We start from the raw sequence: 22,451 nt of genomic DNA on the forward strand, positions 1-22,451 counted from the left end.
AAGCCTGCTGGTCCCCTCCAAGGCCAGCTGGAAGCCTTTTGCGCGCAGGAGTGGAAGGGTGCGCGCCCCCCATCTCGCCTTTGAAAGGGTCCTAAGTCTAGAGCCTCTCTCCCTGGCGCTCTCGAGGGGCTGCCCCCGCCTTCGGTGGGGATTCCCGGCCCTAGAACCGCCCCGGGGGCCCCCACGTGTCGCTGGCGCCCCGCTCCGACGCACAAAAGGCTTGGCGCCGCCCGGAGGAAACGAGAGTAGTCCCTACTCGCCTCTTACGCGCTCTGATGGGGCGCTCCGCTCCGACGCCGCTCCTGCTCCTCGCCTTCCTCCTTTGGAGATGCCTCGCCGCCGCCAAGGCGGGCTGCGAAAAAGGTAAGGGGGCTGCCCCGGCAGGCGGACGGGTGGGGAGGCTTGGCCGGAGCCCGGCTGGCCCCTTAGCCCGCTCCTCTGACGACGCCCCTTTGCCCTTCTCCTCCAGGCACCTACCGGGACGCCCAGCGCCAGACTTGCAGCCCCTGCACCCCGTGCCAAGGTAGGTGTCTCCTCCCGTTCGCGATCCCCACTCCCAGCTGGCGCCTGCTGCTTCCGAAGGGGGCTTCAATTTGCAAACAGGGCGTGAGAAATCCCGAGGGGAGGTGGTGGTGGGGAGGGAGAGAGCCTGCCAGCTGATGCTCAGGACAACCCCGGGATGGCTCCTGAGGAGACATCCTAGGCTCTGAGCAGGGATGATCTGGACCAATTTCCTTTAGAAAGTGGAGTAATGCTGCCACCTGGGAAAAAGGTATCTGGACTTGCCTCTTCTGCATGATGAAATATTGGCACAACCCAGATCTTAAGAGGTTTCGTTGCTTGGGGTGGGGAACCAGGGTGCAAGGTGGGCGGAGACAGGAGTGGACAGTGAGGGGTGTGGGGAGTCCACAAGAGCTGGGCATGCACAGGAGAGGTGCAATGCAAATTTGCTTGAGAGCAGGGTAGACCGTAAGCACTTTCATGCATCCTCAAGGCCATGCAAACATGGGAAGAGCTGTATCACATCGCCAGTGGCACATCTAGCTCTGTATCCAGTTTTTACAGTGGCCAGATGCCCCAAAGGGATGTCCTCACAATGAGAATCTGAGCACACTTTCTCCATCTGCAATGCCCAGCAGCTGCTTTTCAGAGCCATACCGAAGCCCTCCACCGATTTAGCAGGTCTTCCAATGCAAACCCTCAGGAATGTGATTGCAACAAAAGCCCTGCTAAAGCAGAGGGGAAAGCCCTTCATTTTAGCAGCACCTTACAGGGCATGGGCGCAACCAGGATTTATTTTGGGGGGGGTAGGCGTTATGTTGGGGGGGGGCAGAACCGAAATATCTCTGATGCAATTGGTCAGTTAGTTAAGTATTTATATTTATTTACTTGATTTAGGAGCTGCAGCTGCCCCCCACCACAGCTATGCCCATGTTGCAGGGTGCTTTGACAAAAAAAAATTATTAGTTTTCCAATATTAACCCAATTATACAAATGCCAATGAATTCAATTTAATTAAAGAGGTTTCCCGCGGACCGCATTTGACACATTCATATTCTTATTGTTCAAAGCACCTTGCCCCTGACATCACTGTGATGCCAGGTGATTGACAGGTGGATGGCCCCTCCCAATTGTCAGATTAACTAGTAACCAAGGGTACTAGTTAGTGGAGACCAGAAAGGCTCTCTCCCAAACACCTTGTCATGCAGAGCCCACCTGCTTGCCTCCAGAACTCCTCCTTTGACCCAGTTGCCGCTTTGTGTGGCCACAGCTGCTTAATGGAGCCAACGGCCTCTTTCCTCGGGTATAATGTGGGCCTCTAAAAATACATTAACTCTTTAGACAAATATCAGTATGAGCGACGCTGCTCAGAAGACTCCGATGCTGTCTGCAAATGCGCCCCTGAATATGAATGCGGAGATCTAGAGTGCGGCAGCTGCATCTGTGGTATTGGAGAGGAGTGGAACGGAGCAGGTGAGGGCTTAGGATGGGTAGGAATCTGTCAAAGACTGGAGATATGTCCATGATGTGGCACTGTTGGCGGAGAGACCCTCATGTCACAGACAGGTTGGGTGGGCAGAAAGGTCCCTCTTTGATTGCTGTGCTTCTGGGGTGCTAGAGGGAGGGAAAGACGATTTGGAGAGATAGAGGAAAGAGGCATGGGGTGGGGAAGGGTGTCTAGCTGACAGAAGATGGAGAAGGGGAGGCTGACTTGGAGGGCGCAAAGGGGAGGATGGGGAACAGAAGGGAGAGGTGCCTGGAAATAAACTTGGGCTGTCCCCAGGTTATGGGCTGTTTCCTGCCATCTCTGGGCACCTTCTTTTGAGGCTTTGGAACACGAAGAAAAGGAAATAAGAGAAAGGAATGTGTCCGAGGCTCCACCCCCTCCATCAACAACATCTCACCCCCAACGCTGCCCCCTCATTTTCCAGTGACACCTTACAAGTGTTCTCTGAGAATCTAGTGACCCTGTTGAATATTAATCAGCAAAGAGGTGCTTTCTGTTTTAGACGAAACGACATCTTATAGGGCCAAACTAAACCATTTCCCCAACCGAGAAGAATTCTAAGGCATCAAAATATATGGGAAATAATGTTACATGCCTTCCTTGCCAGCAGAGGGGGTAGAGGTTTTCAAGCTCTTGTAAGCTTGGTGAGTTTGGGAGTCCGTTTGACCAGGCCAGAGGGCAGGGCTGGGTTTGTTGCCTCACTTCCATTAAGTAACCCCCACCTGTTCCTCAAAGGTTGCCAAGAGTGTCCTGAAGGGAAGTTTAAGGCCTGGATATCTGGCAAATGCCAAAACTGGACACAGTAAGTCCTTTAAAGAACCCAGCAAAAACATTTTTTCTCTCAGTATCATAGTTGCTGGTGTGTGTTTTAATGGGACTTTGTGATTGCCTGCAGATGTCCAGCTAATCAGATCTCAATTCCTGGGACGGCGAAAACTGATGTGGTTTGCAATACGACAACAGAAGGCCCTACAAAACCCCCGACTTGGCCGGTTTTAACAAAGGAGACAGGTGAGGGTTTGCTGCATCTCTCTAAGTGCTGAACGACCAGCAGCTTGGCAGACGTCACTCAGAGGGCTTTGCTCTCTAGGCAGAGGAGGGTGGCAAAAGGAAATAAGGGCAAGTCACCCTCTACTGTGTGTCACACTAATAGTCACCGATGGAAATGCTTGTGGTCGACATTGGAGACCTGGCTTCTCTCTCTCGAGGGAGGAGAATAACATTTGCTAGAACACTCAGTTGATGCACAGTCATTTTGCAGCTTGGTTTGGGGGGATTTATTTTTGGCAGCTGTTCTAGTTTCTGAATTGCTGGGTTTGACTATGAGCTGCTTCAAGGACCCTAACTGGGTAGAAAACATATTATTACATTTTTTTGTTTTCTTTTTCGTTTAGCTTCTAGACTGGTAAATCATCCTATTTGTACACCTCTTCTTTGTCTGCTGCTCCTGCCTCTCATTCTTCTCCTCCGATTCAGCTCTCGAGTGCCTTTCTGCATGCAGTGACGTAGCTAGCCGCTCAGGTGCCTGGTGTGGGGGCATGTCCTGCGGCCGGGGGCGGGGTGATCCACCCATGGGGGCAGGGCAAGCCTCTCCGACGCTGTAGGGCCGCTGAGGGAGAGGCAGTAGGCAGAGGCAAATCCCACACTGCCATTTTAGGCAGCGCAGAACCTGCAGGCGCCTAAGCCATTACATCACTCCTAAAGTTTTGTGAGCCCAATTTTTTTAAAAAACTCATTTTATCACCCCCCTCAGTGATGACACCTGGGGTGGTCTGCACCACCCACACACCCCCTTCCTCCGCCACTGTCCTCATGGCCAGAAACAGTACACACTGGTCCTCAGCTATCCTTGGTCACTCTGAAGCCCCCTCAGTTGGCGTTCTCGCATGCTCAACACGACCACCTCTTTTCACCCTGGAGGTCATAGCGACACATACCGTATTTTTCGCTCTATAAGCCGCACCAGACCATAAGACGCACATAGTTTTTGGAAGAGGAAAACAAGAAAAAAAAATATTCTGAATCCCAGAAGCCAGGACAGCCAGCGGGATCGCAGTGCAGCGATTTCGCTGGCTGTCCTGGCTTATGGGGTAGCCACGTGCAGCCTCTCCCGGGGGCAAGGGGAGTCTTCACCCCCTGTCCGGGAGAAGCTGCGCACAACTAAGGCTCCCCCAAGAGCCGTGCTCCCTTTAAAGAGCGAGCGGAGTGTGTGTGGCTCTTGGGGGCTTTTCCCTGAGGAGGGAGAAGGGCAGCCCTTCTCCCTCCTTGGGGAAAAGCCCCCAAGAGCCGCATACACGCTCCACACGGCTCTTTAAAGGGAGTGCTGAGCAGAGCCGCCCGCCTGCATTCGCTCCATAAGACGCACACACATTTCCCCTTACTTTTTAGGAGGGGAAAAGTGCGTCTTATAGAGTGAAAAATACAGTACCTGAAATGTTCAAAACTCCATGCTTAGGGTGATGATGAGTTTCCATTGTGGGCTGTAAGAACAGAAAAAAAGTTTGCTTCATTCAGGAGTTCAAGTGAGGGCCAGGTACCCATCCGTTCCGAGCCAAAATACAACACCAGCCTCACAGCCTTCTAGAGGCTGCCTGCTTTGAAATAATGCCCATCCATTGTTTTGGTACACAATTAGTTATGTCCACCTCTCCTGGAATGAGTCACATTTTCTTGGTAGATAGGTGTGCTTGCCTCTGAGCATTTTGTTACAGCGACATCCTGGGTTGGAGGTCTCGGACTCCTTTGTGCCTCCATCTTGGACAAAGTGGTGCCACTGCTGGGCACCTGGTGGACTGGGCGGGTACTGCCAGGTACCTGGTGCTAGAGATCCCAGAGCTCTTCCCGGGCAGCAGGCCTGTTCCCCTATGCAGAGCTGGAGTACCTGGTTTTCTCCTTAGGCCTCGGATAACATGGATCTTTCTTCCTAATACTTGTTCTAAATGTAGGTTTAGTACTACTTGTCCTGGGGCAAGTATTCAGCGGTGAAGGAAGGCTTTTCAGCCTTGTTCTCCTGAGCCCAAGCCCACCTGTAGGGCTTCCTACAGGAGCTCGGCTTAGTTTTGGGGCTACTTCTGAGGGATGCCTTCTCCTTGTTTTCAGAGCAGGACAGCCATCTGGTCCCCATCAGCATCGCCTTGGCGGTAGCCTTGCTTCTGTGTGTGCTGTTCCTGGTGCTCTTTTGCATCATCTTCAGATCCTGGGCTCGAGAGAAGTTCCCGGCTGTGATCCTGAAAGGTAAGACCAAGGCGTGATCCTCTGCCAGGAACCTGCTCTCTGTTCCCCCCCTCACACACCACTTTGCCGTGGAGCATCACCAATGGGGTGCTTTGTCCAGGGTGAGTGGGGGTCCCCATTGCAGCCATTCAGCATTCCTGGGTCACTGCAGCCTTTTGGTTTTCTGGCCATGCAAACCTTGGCTGGTGAAAGGGCTGGACTTTCTTTCTTTCAGGATTCAGAAAGTCAAGCCCTGTGTTGTTTTTTTAACCTCCCAGGTTGTGGGTTCAGCTGGTCTCCTAGCAGCTCAGGGCTCCAGGAGAGCAGAACAGTGGAATGGTCTCCCTTGGGAGGTTGTGGACTCTCCTTCCTTGGAGGTTTTTAAGCAGAGGTTGGATAGCCGTCGGATGCTTTAGCTGCAATGCAGAGGGTTGGACTAGATGGCCCTTGGGGTCCCTTCCACCTCTACAGTTCTATGACACTTGAAATAAGCTTTAGTCTAGGCCTGATGCATCTAGGAAGAAAAGCTTTCCTTGGGGCCGTTTTCCCCCCTGAAATATGTTGGGCCTGGAATAAATATTATTTCATTTTTAATAAAAGTATTTTTATTAAGTTTTCATCAAAAGTAACAAAAACAAAAATAAAAAACAAACAGTAACAAATGCAATAACATCCACAAACAAATAAAATTATACATAAAACCATATCAATTCCATAAAGTGAGATTCTCCGAATCCCATGACTTCCCTCTCAACCCCCATTCCTGGGGGTTTTTTTTAACCTTCCTACACTCCCACCACATATGATAAAACGTACCCTCTGTTTCTTTACATTTCCAACACTTAAATGCTATTTCAAATGCCTGGAGTTTCTCTCTTGCTTTCTTTTTTATTTTTTGTTTTCATAATAATATTTATCAGTTTTCAATTACAGCCCAATAGTTCATTATAATAATACCAATGTATAATACAATTATTAATACCAATCGTTCAAATACCAAATTGTGCTAGATTTGATGGTTTGATGATTTTATTTCTGCATTCCATAATCTTATTAATTTCAATTACATACTGGTCATAATAATAATCCCTTATACAACAACAGCAATATTAATAACTTCTATTTGTGTGGACACATTAAATGATTTATAAAACTACAAGTGAGGAACTCAAACTATATCCTTGTTCTTGCTGTGTGTGGCAATTATTTTGTCCATGGTGTTTCTTCCTGTCCTTGTAAGATGTCATGTCTTTATTTCCCCTGGTTGTTGCTGTTATCCATCATGCCTTGGGCAGAGCCGATATCCCATTGTTGTTTCAGAGATTTCTCTGTCTCTCTGTCCTGTGCTTCATTGTTTTGCAACTTTAACAACAGCTGCAAAAGTCACTCTGTCCCAGTCAATATTACCTGTTGTCACCATTTCCCCTCTCAGCCTGGGAGGAAGAGCGGTATATCAAACTGCAGATGACTCAGTAAAGAACCTTATCAGTTCCTTGGCAGTTCATAGACTCCTTTCATCCTTCCTTCCAACTGTATATGTGCAATTATACTTCCAATTATATTAAATTCCAAGTCCTCTTAGCGTTATTCAGTTTGTAAATAATAAAGGATGGGAAAGAGTTAGCTCTAAGTTTCCATTGTACGGTAAACCTTTTGCAATATAGAGCTCCCCTCCCTTTTTCCTTTTTTTACACACACAGTTCCATTTGATATTATATTCCATATTTATAATCCAATTTCTTCCATCCTTGCATGTACTGTACAAATATAGCTTGAACTAACAGTCAGAGGAGGGTTGCTGAATCATAAATGTAGAGAATAAAATTTTAAGTAAAGAAACCATAGGCTCCCCTCCCCCCACCGTCTCTTGCACTAAATGAAGTTTTATTTCAAATTCAAACCTTAAAGTCCTTGCAGTTGTTTATGTTCTGCAGTTTGTGATCTCATCTTTGCTAGTACAACGCCTGTACTTTAGTCCAGTTAAGCTCTAATTAAGGGGAGAAGCTCTGCTTCTTAATGGGTTTTCAGCAGACGAAGTGCTTTTGCACTCAGCGCCTCCCTGCCTCCCGCAATCCATGCTGGAGTGAGAGCCGGGTACCAAGATGAACTGCGAGTGAAGCCTATTCCCCCCTGTCCCTGGGGGGAATTTGCAAGGATAATAACCCTCAATCATCCTTGTTTTTCCTTCGCCAATGATTTCATGTTGTCGTGGGGGCTGCCTCCATTAAGGCAGAGTGGAACCAGAAGCTATCTCTCTCTCTCTTTCCTTCCTAACCAAGGGCTGAGCCACCCCAACCACATCTCGGTCACCCAAGGGATATGTCCCCAACCCCACAGGAGCACGGAATGTGGTAGTGAGCCCACAGCTCATCTGCCTGAAAACCTCTGCTTTCTAAAAACAAAAACAGGATTAGCATATTCGGGGCCACTAAGGCACATCTGGAAGGATGTGGGCTTATTTTTCAGAATCTGCGGAAGTCAAAATAGGGTGTCTGAAAATGGCTTTCAGAGCCTGGAGTGGGGGCTAGGGAGGCCTTGTTGCTCTGCAGAGCAGCCCTTCTCCCTCCGCATGAATGCCACACCAGACTTGTGCAAAATTAGCCCAAATCGCAGGATATGCGGTGCAAAATAGGGAGGGGAAACCCATCACATTACTTTGCTCAATACATGTCGGCTGCAGACATCAGCACTTCTCAGCGGTTGGGCAACTGATGTTCAGGCAGAAGGTCTCAGCCGCAACCTCCGGCAGCTGCTGCTTCTTGCTTTCCGTGCTTCGGTGGAGAATTTTTAAATTTTAGCTGAGAATAGCCACCACCCAAGGGCCTGCCTCTGCCTGGCCTGGTCCCCCGGTCACTTCTTCCTTCAGGGCCCACCACCGGAAGGCTGTGCTTTGACCCTGTAAGGCACCCATGGCCTTGCGGCCCAGAGAGGTCACCTCCTTCCCTGTTTCACTTCAGCCTCCACACAGCAATACGGCCCTGCCTGTCCGTGTTTTTAGCCAAGGACTGTAGTCAGAGCTGTGGTTACTGAATGAGCTGCTTGGACACCAGTGGAAAGGAATCTCCGGCAACTTAAAGGGCTGCTGTTTCCCTCTTCCCTTTCGTTCATTTTCCCTGCCGCTGTCTTATTTCCTAGGCAGAACGATTGCGTATGAAAAGACAATTATGGGAGAAACCTCACCATGACTGTACTCTCTCTCACTTTGTGTTATGTCACACCGCCTACAGCAGCCGTTTTATGACGTGCGCCCCCAGCGCTTTCAAAAATGTCCTCCCCTGGTCCAAAAAGGTGGGCGACTTCTGCCTTTCAGCCTGCCTCTCTGCTTGAGTCAGAAAAGCCACATCAGTCACTCTCTAAATGTTGTGGGGTCCTCATCGAGCTGTGAAGCCAGATACTAGCACACATTTGTCATTTTTTGGTAGAAAGGAGCCCTTTTCCACTTGCGGCCTCGCCACCACATAGGTTGGGGATGTGGTGGCCCGTGAAGGCCTTCCTCTTGTCTAGCCAAAGCCTCCATTTAACTCTGTGGCATTTGGGAAGCTGGTTTTGGATTTGAAGAGTGCTGAGGTGGCTTTGAAGCCGATCTCTCTCTCTCTTTTTTAATAGAAATGATATTTATTAGAGGTTTAATGGTTACAGAAAAAAGAAGAAAGAAACAATAAAAAGTTAAACATAACAAAACAATACCTTACAATACATCAAAAATAAAATAAAACAAAAAACCAAAAATAATACAACAAAACAACAAGAAAAACAAAAACATTTAAAAACACATCCAATATTTCCGTATCTTTACCTTTCATTTAATTGTTTCATCGACCTCCTCACGCCTCCCTTTTTTGTATTCTAGTTCAATTAGCTATTTCAGCAAATCCTTTCCATCTTTCTCAATTTTTGTTCTATAATTTATCTTAACACAATCTAACCTTAAATTCTCCACTTTGGCCCATTAACAATCTGTTTTTGCTTAATTCTTTATAACATTTCTGCTAAAGTCATATAACTTCATTCCAGCATCCTTCTAACATTCATTAATTTTGCAATATTTCTGTAAATATTCCAATCTTCTTCCACCAACTCTTCTCCCTGGTCTCGGATTCTGCCAGTCATTTCCGCCAATTCCATGTAGTCCATCAGCTTCATCTGCCATTCTTCCCGGGTGGGTAGATCTTGTGTCTTCCAATGCTTTGCGATAAGTATTCTTGCTGCTGTTGTGGCATACATAAAGAAAGTTCTATCCTTCTTTGGCACCAATTGGCCGACCATGCCCAGGAGAAAGGCCTCTGGTTTCTTCAGGAAGGTATATTTAAATACCTTTTTCATTTCATTATAAATCATCTCCCAGAAATTCTTAATCCTTGGGCATGTCCACCAAAGGTGGAAGAATGTATCTTCAGTCTCATTACATTTCCAGCATTTATTATCGGGCAAATGGTACATTTTTGCAAGCTTGACTGGTGTTATGTACCACCTGTAAATCATTTTCATTAAATTCTATTTTAAGGCATTACATGCCGTAAACTTCATACCTGTGGTCCATAACTGTTCCCAGTCAGCCATCATAATGTTATGTCCAACATCTTGTGCCCATTTAATCATAGCAGATTTCACCGTTTCATCCTGAGTATTTCATTTCAACAGCAAGTTATACATTCTTGACAAATTCTTAACAATTGGAAACAGAATTCTCTCACCCACCCCACATTTGTGCTGAAAGACAAATGGAGGGGTGGGTGGGGAGGCGTTTCACATGGTCAGTAGTGACCCTGGCAGGGGTGGCAGCAGCAAGGTTGAGTTTTTGTTTTTGAAGAAAGGCGGTGGCTCTGTGGCAGAACACCTGCTTGGCTTGCAGAAGGTCCCATTCTCCATTCCTAGCAACACCTCCAGTTAAGGCTGCAAAATGGCCTGGGCCCGAGACCCTCACGGCTTGTCAGCCCTGAGCTAGATGGACGGGAGCTTCAGCACAGAAGGCACAAACTGGGAATGGAAATCAGATTCTATCCACAGAATAGGAACTGGGGGCCAGCTGAGCAAATCACTTGCCTGTTTCTCTCTCCCCCCCCCCCACTAGTGCCGCTTGGACAGTTGGCCCAGGAGGTGGATGACTGCAGCTACCGCTACCCAGAGGAAGAAGAGGGAGGAAGCAACGAAACAGCAGGGCTGACAGGGCAGCTCATGGAAAAAATCCCTTAGTGAGCCCTGGTGCCCAAGATGCTTCTGAAGATGCGACCTCTGATGGGAGTTTGGGGTGGGTCAAAAGCATCCGTCCTGTCTTCACATTGCTTTGGCCTTTATTATTATTTTATTTTTGATGTGGGGTGCAGGGAAGGGAGCTGGTGAAATGGCCTCGAGGCAGACACCTGCACTGCAACTGCCCTTTCCTATTTGAGCGTGTGGCGAAAACCCACCAGTAGCCCTGACCGACCCAAGCAGTAGGTTTTCAGTGGGGAGGACAGAGCAGCGGCCCAACTCTCTCTTCCCCCAGGGCTGCACTCTATCCAATGAGGTCTGCCCCTTCTGGCGGTTGCTTTTATCACTAGGTGTTTTAAGCTGAGGCACCGACGTTTCTTGGGCTGAACCGGCCCGGCAGACCTTCTCTCTTCACCCCATCCCAGCAGAGCTAAAGCCCCCAAGACCCCAGTGAAGACCATAACTTATCTTACAGTTCCCAGACCCGGCCTCCCTACCTCCCACTTTACCATTTTTGCTCAGGGTTACACAGATGACTCACGGCGGTGTGCTCTGCACTCTTTCCTTAACGTGGAGCGGCTGTGGTGACCGCGCCGACGGAAACTTCTGTGACGAACTGAGGTTTGAGGTCTTTGATCTGTAAAGGGCACCCAGGCTGGTGAACTGCCTTCTTCCACCCTTGCTCTGCTTGCCTCTTGAAGGATGTGCTATTGCCACATGGGTGTGTGTGTGTGTGTGTGTGTGTGTGTGTGTGTGTGTAGAAGGCAGAGATCCGGGACCTGGTTTCTCTCTATGCTACCAACTGCTGGGGATGGAAAAAGCTAAAACGGAATATGAATAGGTGCACCTGTCATCAGCTGCACATATAACCCCCCCTGGAAAGAGTTTGTCTTGCTCAAGGCAAAGTCCAGCAGCTCCTGCTTTAAGAGATACTCACTGACAAACCCAGCATCAGGTGCACAAGACAAGTGAGCCAGAGTTGCAAGATGCTCAAGATAGAAAGGCAGGGTGTAAAGCAGAGAGGAACCAAATATGTCTCTGGCCTCTGGTACAAGAGGTTGCATTCCAGCCGTGCCAAAAGCCTCCCTTCTCCACTCTCTAGCCAGGGAAGTCACGATCACAGCCCCAGCATAGGACTTTAGGTAGAACAAGGCTGGCAAAGGGTGTTGCCTGGAGGGACACATTCAGCTGTGGGCCTGGGATGCTCCTTACTCCCCTTCTAGATTAATGGCACTTGGCTATATTTATTTTGTCTTGCCGAGTTCAGTGAAACTTGCTCTCCCTAGGTGGGAGCCCTACAATCCCTAGCCAACCTAGAAGCAGCAGGAAATGGGTGCTGTGGTTTGGATCCCTAGATTGAAAAAACAAACAAACCCCCAAACCCAAACAGTTGTTGGTTATGGGTGGCTGTAGCGACACAATGCATCAGCAGATGTGAGCATCCTCCGACACGAGAGGGGTTTGGAATTGCTTCCGCCCTGGGTTACAGAAAGTCACCCAGCCTCCTCGTTAACAAAGAGCATTCTCAGCTGCTATTTCGCCAGCTATTGACTTCAGGAATTTTGGGGCAGCATAGGGGAACAGAGCCCTATTTCCCCTCACAGAGCTAATATTCCCAGAGCTCCCTGGGAAGAAGGATTGATAGTGAAAGCACTCTTGAGACTTGTACCTCTGTGAGGGGAATGGTGTCTCCTAACAGCTCTCAACACCGTTCCCAAGTTTCTTTGGGAAGCCATGGCTATTTAACATGCTATGATACTGCTTTAAATGTGCTGATGGGGCCTAGTCCTATCCTAGGACTTGTATTGCTTTTAAATTTAAGATAGAATTTAAGGTTTTAACTCTGCTCCATTTTTTAACGTTGTTTTTTAAAAATTAAATATTTCTTGGTTTACAAAAAAAAGGGATTTGGGGGGCAGCTGGGAAGGGCAGAAGAATTGCCAAATTCTGGGGGGGGGGGGAATAATGATGTGTGGCATCCTGAAAGCTCTTCCAATAAGGGGTTAGTTATTTGTTCATCAAGGACTGGGACTTGTAGAGTTCCCAGAAAACAGCTCACTTTGCTTTAGGCTGACCAAAAGGTGGCACAATCTGCTAAAGAATGAAGCCCCAAGGCTTTGCTTAAAGTGCTTTCAAGGGCGTTTCAGAGAGCCTCTGTGTATCCAAGTGCCTTTAAATCCACCACTGCAACTGATTTCTCACTGTAAGCTCCTTGTGGCCGGGATCTGTTACCTCGTGCTTTGTAAAGCAGCCTTCCCTCATCTGCTGGGGCTGATGCTTCAGAGTTGCATCCCCAAACATTTGGAGGTTATTGTAAGGCCCCAAAAACATGAATGGTGGCACTGCATAGGCAAGGCATCATGTGTGCTGGTGAGGGTGCATGGAAAGGGGGAATCCAGTTTCTCCCTCAAGATAATTTCACAGGAATTATATTTTTTTCACAGGAAGTGATATATATTTTTTAAACAAAAGCTTTGATACTTTGCATAAACAGTGTTATATATAATATGTGGGGACGACAACATTTTGATATACCTCTGATACAAGCTCTATCTGTTACTTGCTACTGTCAGGCTACGTAGAGATATATATTTTGTAATAAATTAATGCTTTAAACAATTTCCCCCTGTGCTTTTGTTCTTCTTGAAAATATGAGGTGTGAAAGAGAACCTTCATGGTCTAAGGGGCCTATTAAGCTGAGAGGAAGCTTAAGAGGAGAGAAGAGCATGTTATTTTGAATGTGTCTGAATACATCGCTTGTTGGCAAAAAACAAACTTGGTCTTGGCACACTTCCCTCATCCCCATAAAGCCCTAGCAAAGTGTTCTGCAAAACTCCTTTGGGAGTTGTCACAGAGTTCCAGAGGTTCCCCTGTTCTTTAACTGAGGAAACACCAGAAAATACAGCTTACCTAGGAAAGAAGCAATTGGGAGCAGGGCCTTCAAACCTGTAGGATTTCCCCTGTGGAGCCTTCTCAAATCCCAGAAGATGTGGTCCAGGTGAATGGGTTTGCACCCTTCAGGTGGGAAAAGTTTACGTAAGCCGCCCGAAAGTGCGCAAGAACCAGCTTTCGAGCAAGGGCTCATTTCCTGAACACACACCACTCCCGCCCCCACAGAAAATGCACGAAATAGTCACAAGGAAGCTTTTTCTTCAGCAAGACTCTTGCTAGCAGAACTGCTGAGCAGCACCAGCCACCCTGGGCACAGATCCTGCTCACGGTGCTAGTACATTAAAACACACATACACATGGGATTATTATATATATATTTAAGATTAAGCCTAGCACATTTAGCACCAATTTCAAACTGCACTCCTTGCAGTGCGAGATCCAGTCCTGGCAATAAGTAGGGGGTGGGGGTGGGTGTCTGTGGAAGACCTTTTCCAAATCTACTTCGAAAGCATTTCGTGCTCTTGCTCCTTGCCCGTTTATATTGCACACCGTGTCCAATGCTGCAGAAAGGCAAAGAGCCCGAGAAGGTAATATATTCTCCCTCTTATCAAAGAGCCTCATTTTAGGATCCCCTGGAAATGCCTGATCTCCTCCAAAGCCTAGTGGGGTCACTCAGAACCCACTTATCATGCAGTACAAGGAGAAAAAAGCTGGTGGGGTGAAGCTGAGCTCCGGAATATGCGGCGATGACAAATCACCAACTTGGATGGCTTTAAAATAGGATAAGACAAGTTCATGGAGGAGGAAGCAACCTCAATGCCCCTGAATACCAGTTGCAGGCTTAAAATGAATGTTGTACTAGCTAGCTCCCTAGACAAGGCATCTAGTTGGCTCCTATGAAGACACAATTTCGGACTAGATGGGTCTGATCCAGGGCTCTTGGTTTATCCTTTCAAGCCTCTCGGAGGACGTTTCCAGTCTCGCAACCGTCCAATAGCTGCTGCCCCATTTTTCGCTGCAGCAAAACTGTACCCTCTCAGCAAAAGAGCGTCTTCCCACAAAGGAGTCCAAGGGCGGGGCTTTGCCTGTCTGCAGAGCACCCGCTGTTCTACGTCTTGACACCCGGCAGACCTTGCCTGGCATAACCATCTTCTTCCCAACCAGGGCAAAAAGGTCACACGAGTGAGTCAAGATGGCTAAAATGTTTTGGTCCCGGTGAAAAGGGACGGCAGCCTTTTGGGACCGAGGATGCAGCAGTTGTGCGGACATTGATGTTCTTTGCAAAGGGTGGGGGGAAATGGCAGCCTTTTGCATCGTTGGCCTCAGATTTGTTATAGCAAATCCTGCCCCCCCCCCCCGAGCAACTGCAGGTATGGGCAGAGGTGGCAAAGAGGCCAGAGGGTTGTGGCAAGGGCTGGGCGGAGCAGCCGCTCTGCTGGGAGCAGATGCGTCACTGTTGCTTGCAGCCTTCCTTCTTGTCCCTGGGTTTCTGCCGGCCTACCTTCTCTGGCTGTCGTTTTGTCGGGGACACAAAGGCCGGTTCGCCGAGCTCATCTGGGTAGTCGAAGAAGCTGCCCGCAGGGACTGAGTGTCCTCCTGGGGCAGCAGCGGCTAAAGTGGTTGGACAGAGGAGAGGAGAGAGAGAGATCTGTCTGTAATGGCATCACCAGCAGCAGCATCCCCACATCCCAAGCGAGCCAGCTGCTTTGGACTACAATGCCCATCAGCCTCAGCTAGCACGGCCAGTGCTCAGGGATGATGGGATTTGTAGTCTAGTAACATGTGGAGGGCAGCAGGCTGGAGGAGGGTGCTCACAAGTCTATTCCCTGCTGTGCTGATGAGGCAGTTGTGCTATACCCAAGACAGCTGTAGGAGAAGAAGCTTCTTCCCTTTGCAGCACAGGGAGAAGGGATCTGCTGCGGCTGGAACCCATGACCCAGAGATTAAGGGTCTCCTGCTCTACCGGCTGAGATAAGGGGGAAGATAGGACAAGAACCCTCCCCAAGGCAACCAGGCACACGGACATGGTGGTGCTGGGGTGCCAAGCACCCAGTGGAGCAGGCTGTGAGCACCTTCCTCTTGCACAGGAAGCGCTCGCATCTCGTTGCAAAGCCTTTTGGTAATTATCACCACTGATAATCTTGGGATCATTCATGGGAGCCAAAGAGGGGTTTTTTTGGAGGGGGCAAGTGTCGACTCGGGGATGACAAACAGAATGATAGGAATCAGCAGCAACTTCCAGCCTTCCGGGTGCAGTCGGGGAGGGATGGGAACAGGGGAAGCTGCTGCCTTAGACACTAACTCAGGCCACTGGTCCATGCAGCTCAGTGCCGCCTACTCTGGTTGGCAGCAGCGGCTCACCAGGGTTTCAGTGATGAGTTTTTCCCTGCTCTACTTGGGCCTTGGGGCTACCCTTCCCCATCAACTGCAGCTGGGACAGCTCAGTCAGTAGATCATGGGACTCTTCATCTCAGGTTGTGGGTTCGAGCCTCACAGTGGGCAAAAGATTCCTGCGTTACAGGGGGTTGGACTAGATTGCCCTCAGTGTCCCTATAAGATTCTGACTGGCCAGCAAATGGCCCCAGCCTTTCGTTGCGGAGGGTAAACGGGGCTGGAAAACCACGTTGTAACATCTAGCCATGGAATTGAAGGACAAGTATTAAATGTTATTTTTTAGTGTTTGCCCTTTATGGAGCACCTGAGCATGGAATTAGATCTCACTGCCAGATCTGGACCGATCAGAACTGTGGCTGGTTTGTTTATGAAAAAGGATATCTTTAACATCCTTCATTAACACAAGACAGATCAGAGAACAAATGTAACACAACTGAATGCGCACCCTGACTACACTACCATAAGCACTTCAAAACAAACATAGAGGACAGAGAGAGGCCGCTGGGGAGGGCAGGAGGGGCTGCTACGCTGTCGCCCACTTAAAAGATGGTGCCCAAGCAAATGTTTGAAGCCCTCACCAACACCTGCTTGCCCCCTGGTGGCCACTCTTGTGCGTAAAGGTAAAGGGACCCCTGACCATTAGGTCCAGTTGTGGCCGACTCTGGGGTTGCGGCGCTCATCTCGCTTTTTTGGCCGAGGGAGCCAGTGTACAGCTTCCAGGTCATGTGGCCAGCATGACTAAGCCACTTCTGGCAAACCAGAGCATCACACGGAGACGCCGTTTACCTTCCCGCCGGAGCAGTACCTATTTATCTACTTGCACTTTGACGTGGTTTCGAACTGCTAGGTTGGCAGGAGCAGGGACCGAGCAACGGGAGCTCACCCCGTCGCGGGGATTTGAACCGCCGACCTTCTGATCGGCAAGCCCTAGGCTCTGTGGTTTAACCAACAGTACCACCCGTGTCCCACTCTTGTGTGTACCTGAGGTCAAAGGGACACCCCCGTCCACAGTCAGCCCTGGGAAACAGCTTGCAATCCCAGAAGAACCAGCTGCATTACCCACCTCTGGAGCAAAGGGCAACCATTCCAGCAGGGGCCTCCACCCTCTGGGCCCTGAAGGTTGGGTCCAGGTCCTCTGCGATATTCCGGCACAGCTGTGGCCTGAGGGACAACCTGCAAGAAAGGACAGGACACTCACAAGTTCGTTTCCCCTCCAGTTGCCCTGGCAGCTCTTTGCGTTCCCTCCCACCCTGCCCTCCATCTCTCTGGAAATCTGGTTTCTAATGAAGACAATAAATGGGTCCCGGAAGTGAATTTTTAAAAGAGAGAGAGAGAGCAGAATTTAATAACCATTTGTATAATTAAATTCATAAGGGATCTTTGCTGAGTTACCATCTGAGCAGCACTGACCTGATGTCCGGCTGGCCTCCATGGGTGGGCACCTCTGAGCTGTCCGAGGACCAGAGTCCGGTTGGCGATGCGGCTCCGCAGCTCTCTTGCGCCTCCTTCTGGCAAGAAAGCAACACGGTGCCACGTAAGACAGATCCTGAACCGTTCTGCCTGCCAAGTGACTAGCTGCTTTCTTTCGGAGCTGGGTGTGAACTGCAGGGATGCTGGTGCCAATCCCCCACCCCCCATGGTGCTTATTTCCCAACCCTCCACATAGCCCACAAATAAGCTTTGCTCATAGTAAGCCAAGCTGAGGAAGAGGAGAAGTCATGGGCTGAGGGGCAAATGGCAATTTTCGTTTTGGAAAATTCCAAAGGCCAGCTGAAACGTCGCCAAACAGCAAACCTGCTTTCGAGTCTAGGTGGGGTGTTAATCAAAGTGGAGCATAAGCAAGAAAAAAGAAACTCGTCTAGAGCCAAAGTCACTGTGCCTGCGCTGGTCAAAAGTTTGGTTTTGCCGTACAGCGGTACCTCGGGTTACATACGCTTTAGGTTACATATGCTTCAGGTTACAGACTCCACTAACCCAGAAATAGTGCTTCGGGTTAAGAACTTTGCTTCAGGATGAGAACAGAAATCGTGCTCCGGCAGCGCGGCAGCAGCGGGAGTCCCCATTAGCTAAAGTGGTGCTTCAGGTTAAGAATGGACCTCCAGAATGAATTAAGTACTTAACCTGAGGTACCACTATATTGTCATAGGGCACAGAACAGGGGTCCCCAAACCAAGGTCCGCAGGCCAGATCAGGCCCAAGGGACTCGTTTATCCGGCCCGCAGCAATGCCCGCTGCTGCCACCCGCTCTTACCAGCGCTGCGCTGCGCGGCTGCCCACTTCCGGGTTGGAGAAGCACCAGAAATAGCTTGTGCGCATGCGTTATTTCTGGTGCACATCCGGGTCGGAGGAGGCCCGTGCACATGTGCACCATCTATTTCCGGTGCTCCTCCGACCCGGAATTGTGCCGGAAATAGCATGTGCGCACGCGTATGGGCACGCGCTCCCCCACCCTCTGGCCGGCCGCGCGATCATCGCTGGAGACACCGGCCCGAGGTGCGGTAAGTTTGCTGACCCCTGGCATAGAACCTGTCATTAGGAGCACCCTCACATCAAGATTTGCTATGCATGAGGAAGGTGCCACGGCCAGCTCCAAGCTGCTGGGTCCATGCAGAGGCAACTTCTGCTACACACCCACACCCAGCTGGGTCACTTACCTCTTGGCTGGGGCTGCTGCTGGGGGCTGCCTCCTCCATGGTGGCGCCCTTGCCCCTTGCCCCTGCCCCTGTTATGGCCTTGACCCTTCTGGGAGATCTCCACTGAGCTTTTAGTTCCTGGTCCTGCATGTAGCGGGCAATCTCCTGCGAGGAGGATAGGGGAGGGAGAAAGACCTTTTTTAAAAAGGCAAGTCAATATCTCTCATTGAAGGTATTTCTGTTTCGGAGCCCAGTGACGTTGGCCTTGTGAGGCTTTCCAAATGGTGTCCCCCAACCACCCACCTGTGTTCCACTCCCACAAGCCCTTTGGTTGCTTAGCTCCAGGCTGCACCCTAACAAAGTGGCCTTGGGCGGTTTCTGCTCCAGATGAGAGGATTCGAAGTCTTTCAGGGTCCACAGAGGAGAGTTGAGGCATTTGTAACTTGACAGCCCACACTCCAGGTCCAAAAGCACCAACCACACTCCAGTCTTTCCTGGCTCAACCCTGAACCAAAAAGGCCCAGACAAACAGGGAGGTCTTGGGACTCCTCTGAACGGGCGCAGAGCCGCGAGTGGGCCGAAGGGAGCCCCCCGCCCCCAAAGCAGGCGTCTTCAGGCAAAAGAACCAACAAAAGGACTCAAGGTGGGAGGGAGGGAAGTAGTCGGTGGAGTAGGGCCTGAGCAGCTTACAAGGCACTGGGGGAGGACAAACTGGCTCTTGGGACACTGCTTCACACTCAGAGGAGGGTGGGGCAGTGGGCAAGGAGCCCCCCAGCAGCAAACCCTCGCTCTGATGCCCATGGTGAGAGCAGCTGGCTTGGCAGCGCTGTGGCCTCAACTGCGAGCCAGCCAGTCATGGTCCAGTTTGAAGGAGGGAGCCTGGCTGTTTATGGAGGGAAGCGAGAGAGTTGCTTTCATCCTTGGATGCTGTTGGAGCTGGGCTGGGCCGTCACGCCAGAGCTGCTTTGATGCCACCCTCTCCACCAGTGGGCAAGCCCACAGCTGTGACCCCCCCACACAAACCCCAAAGCCCCACTGAGCCAAGCCGAGCGAAGAGACCAGCGATCAGCTCCTTACCTCATCCTGAGCCACCTGGGCTGCCCTGTAGTCATTGTGGCGTTCCCGGTTCTTCCTGGCTTTCTGCATGAGAGTGAAAAAGCTAATAAAACAAGGCGGTACAGGGAAGATGGAAGAGGAGGAGCTCTCTTCACACCACAAATCCTTTTCTTTTTCTTTCTTTCTTTCTTTCTTTCTTTCTTTCTTTCTTTCTTTCTTTCTTTCTTTCTTTCGGCATTTCCAATACAGAGGATGGACCCTGCTCTCCCAAGGAAGGAGCTGCAAGCTCTATTCTCACCTGGGGAAGGCAAAAGAACCCCTGCTCCTTTTCTGAGGTGCCCTTGTAATTCTGATTCATGCAGGAATATACAGGAATATATAAACGCTGCCTCAGGCCATTTGCTGGGCAGCTGCTGCCAGCCAGGGCTCAGTGGTGCCTGGTTCAGTACAAAGCATCTTCTCAGGCAGTGCGGCTGCCTTTTGGACAGCTTCCTTTATCTATTATGATTATTTATTATTATTTATGGAAGTGAAGCTTCTCTGAGGGTGATAATCCCACTTTACTAATTTGCAGCTTGAAATGCGTGAAATTTCTAATCTTGAAAGGTGTGGGTAATTGTTGTTGTTGTTGTTATTTATTATTATTATCATTTTTGAATTTATATACCATCCTATACCAGGAGGTCTCAGGGCGGTTCACATAAAAAGACCACAGTATATAAAATTAAAATAAAAGCAATAACCCAATAATACCCCACCCCAAAGAGCCACATTTTAAAAGGGTATGGGATGTTGATCAGGTCATCCAAAGGCCTGGTTGAAAAGGAATGTTTTTGCCTGGCGCCTAAAGGTGTATAATGAAGGCGCCAGGCGGACTTCCCTGGGGAGAGCGTTCCACAGATGGGGAGCCACTGCAGAGAAGGCCTGTTTTTGTGTTACCATCCTCCAGAGCTCTCGAGGAGGCGGCACACGAAGGAGGGCCTCAGAAGATGATCTCAGGGTCTGTGTAGGTTCATATGGAAAGAGGCGGTCCTTGAGGTATTGTGGTCCTGAGCCATTTAAGGCTTTATAGGTCAAAACCAGCACTTTGAATTGGGCCCGGAAACTAATCGGTAGCCAGTGCAGTTGGACCAGGATCGGTGTAATATGCTCAGACCATCTATACGCATACAAACACACACTTTGGCACTGGTGTTTCGGGGGCCCATGGGGCCCACCTTATCCTCTGCACTCTTTAACAGCATCCCTCTAGTGGTGCAGCAATAAAACCGCTAGCACATTTGCAAAGCTAAGCAGGGTCCGGTATGGTTTCAAATTAGATGGGGGACCACATGTCGAGATTTCTGCATTGCAGATGGTTGGACTAGATGGCTCTCGGGGGTCCCTTCCGACTCTACAGTTCTATGAGTCTATTAGAAGTCAACTGGAGGGAGGTCAGTTGGGGATCTGGAATGCTGATGACACTCGGCTCTCCCTCCCTTGTCACCAGAGCCCACTGCAGGGGTGCTGGATGAGGGCCAAGTGACTGAAACTGAATCCTGACAAGAGGAAGCCACTGTGAGCAGAAAGTTCTAAAGTGCAGGAAACTGGTACTTCTCCTGCTTTGGAGAACACTGCCCTGAGAGATTCCAGATTTCAACCACTTCATGCCAGTCTGTATTTAGCATCCTGGAGCCAACACGTCCCAGCATGAGATTTACAACCTTCAAGGTACTGGGCAGTTGTCACAAACCTGCCTCCAGATGTGAAACCTTAAAACCTTCACATGCTCTCTTAATTTGACAGGCCCAGTTTGTAACAGGCAAGAAAGTGCTGCCACCCAAACTTTAGTTCCTGGCCCAGAGGAGGAGGAGGAGAATAAAATGGGCGCTCACCAGGCGAGCCACTTCCTCAGCTTGTAGCTCCCGGGCTAGTTCTTCATCTTGCTGGAGCTGCTGCTGGTTCTGAAGTTCAAGTTCTGCCATCACCCAGTTTAGGGGCCCGAGGGAGTCATCTGAAGACACAGAGAAAGAGAGTCAGGAAGACAAACATGAAAAATGGAGTCATGGGGAAGGACGACAAAGGAGCAGCTCTGCATGTGCTGCTGGTTAAGCAAGCTGAGAGCTCATTGCAGAGGTTGCCCCTCTGCTGGCAGCTGAAGGCCAAGGCGAGAAACAGGACCACCCAGCCGAGGCTGGCCTGGTCCCTTTCCGAAAGGCAATTAATTAATTAATTAATTAATTAATTATAAATTTATTATTTATACCCTGCCCATTATTTAGTCACTCTGGCCGGCTTCCAACAAAACATTATAATACCTTAATACATCAAACATTAAAAGCTTCCCTAAACAGGGCTGCCTTCAGATGTCTTCTAATAGTCTGGTAGTTGTTGTTCTCTTTGACATCTGGTGGGAGGGCGTTCCACAGGGAAGGCACCACTACCAAGAAGGCCCTCTGCCTGGTTCCCTGTAACTTGGCCTCTCGCAGTGAGGGAACCACCAGAAGGCCCTCTGTGTCCGGGTGGAACAATGGGGGTGGAGACGCTCTATATACTTCCAGCGCTTTTGTGCTTGGAAATCTCCCACGTGAAAACGGTGCCAAGATTTCCCAGTTGCAGGGCGGTGTAACGCCAAAGCCTCGGCCCAGAGACATCCCCGAGAGCCGGGCGCTAACTGTGCACCAGCCTTTCCCAACCAGCTGCTTTCCGGATGCTGGTGGGACTACAAATCCCATCAGCACCAGCGATGGCCAGGCAACGGAGGCACCCAAAGTAGGTGCCATCTTTGGTCCCATGCGTGTTGGGATGCCCTCACGAGACTTGTGCCACCTGCGCTCCAGCTGAGGACACAAGTTGCAGTCAGATGAAATTTGGGAGGCCCCGTGTGTCTGGTTTGCGGCCCCCAGAGAAGCCCCTCCTCTCTGGAGCAACCCTCACCCCTCCTCCAGCTCCAGATACCTTCTCCTCCTTCTCGCTGTGTCGCACTTGAGCTCCTGAGCCACAGCTGCTGTTTCTTCTGCAGGCTCTCCTCCTCCAAGTCCTGAAGCTGCTTGGCTATTTCCTGTGTGAAGGAGAGGAAAACACCC

The 22,451-nt window shown here is 49.8% G+C and overlaps 2 protein-coding genes across 10 annotated transcripts in view; one reads left to right on the forward strand and one right to left on the reverse strand.

Annotated features, from left to right (window-relative positions):
• Positions 1–13,030, forward strand: TNFRSF9 (TNF receptor superfamily member 9). 2 transcript variants are annotated; one of them, XM_083513305.1, is made up of 7 exons: positions 1–363; positions 470–523; positions 1,843–1,974; positions 2,744–2,810; positions 2,904–3,019; positions 5,113–5,242; positions 10,293–12,314. In XM_083513305.1, the coding sequence occupies exons 1-7, from the start codon at positions 276–278 to the stop codon at positions 10,324–10,326; spliced, it is 621 nt and encodes a 206-aa protein (XP_083369431.1). In that variant the 5' UTR covers positions 1–275; the 3' UTR covers positions 10,327–12,314. The 2 variants fall into 2 exon arrangements, with proteins under 2 accessions (XP_083369431.1, XP_083369430.1); XM_083513304.1 differs by having other exon boundaries at positions 53–363; positions 5,108–5,242; positions 10,293–13,030.
• Positions 12,857–22,451, reverse strand: part of LOC310711348 (uncharacterized protein) — a 27,277-nt gene continuing 17,682 nt past the window's right edge. For 4 of the 8 annotated variants that reach the window (XM_083513213.1, XM_083513212.1, XM_083513210.1 and 1 more), the window contains 7 exons: positions 22,303–22,426; positions 21,261–21,379; positions 19,408–19,470; positions 18,352–18,495; positions 17,108–17,205; positions 16,761–16,870; positions 12,857–14,914 (listed from right to left, as the gene is read on the reverse strand). In XM_083513213.1, the coding sequence (XP_083369339.1) occupies positions 14,754–14,914; positions 16,761–16,870; positions 17,108–17,205; positions 18,352–18,495; positions 19,408–19,470; positions 21,261–21,379; positions 22,303–22,426 (819 nt within the window). In that variant the 3' untranslated portion in view covers positions 12,857–14,753. The remainder of the gene's footprint in view (positions 14,915–16,760; positions 16,871–17,107; positions 17,206–18,351; positions 18,496–19,407; positions 19,471–21,260; positions 21,380–22,302; positions 22,427–22,451) is intronic. The other 4 variants (XM_083513216.1, XM_083513215.1, XM_083513217.1 and 1 more) reach the window with 3 other exon arrangements.

Source organism: Podarcis liolepis (genome assembly GCF_965112155.1).
Source record: "Podarcis liolepis genome assembly, chromosome: 7".
Taxonomy (NCBI): domain Eukaryota; kingdom Metazoa; phylum Chordata; class Lepidosauria; order Squamata; family Lacertidae; genus Podarcis; species Podarcis liolepis.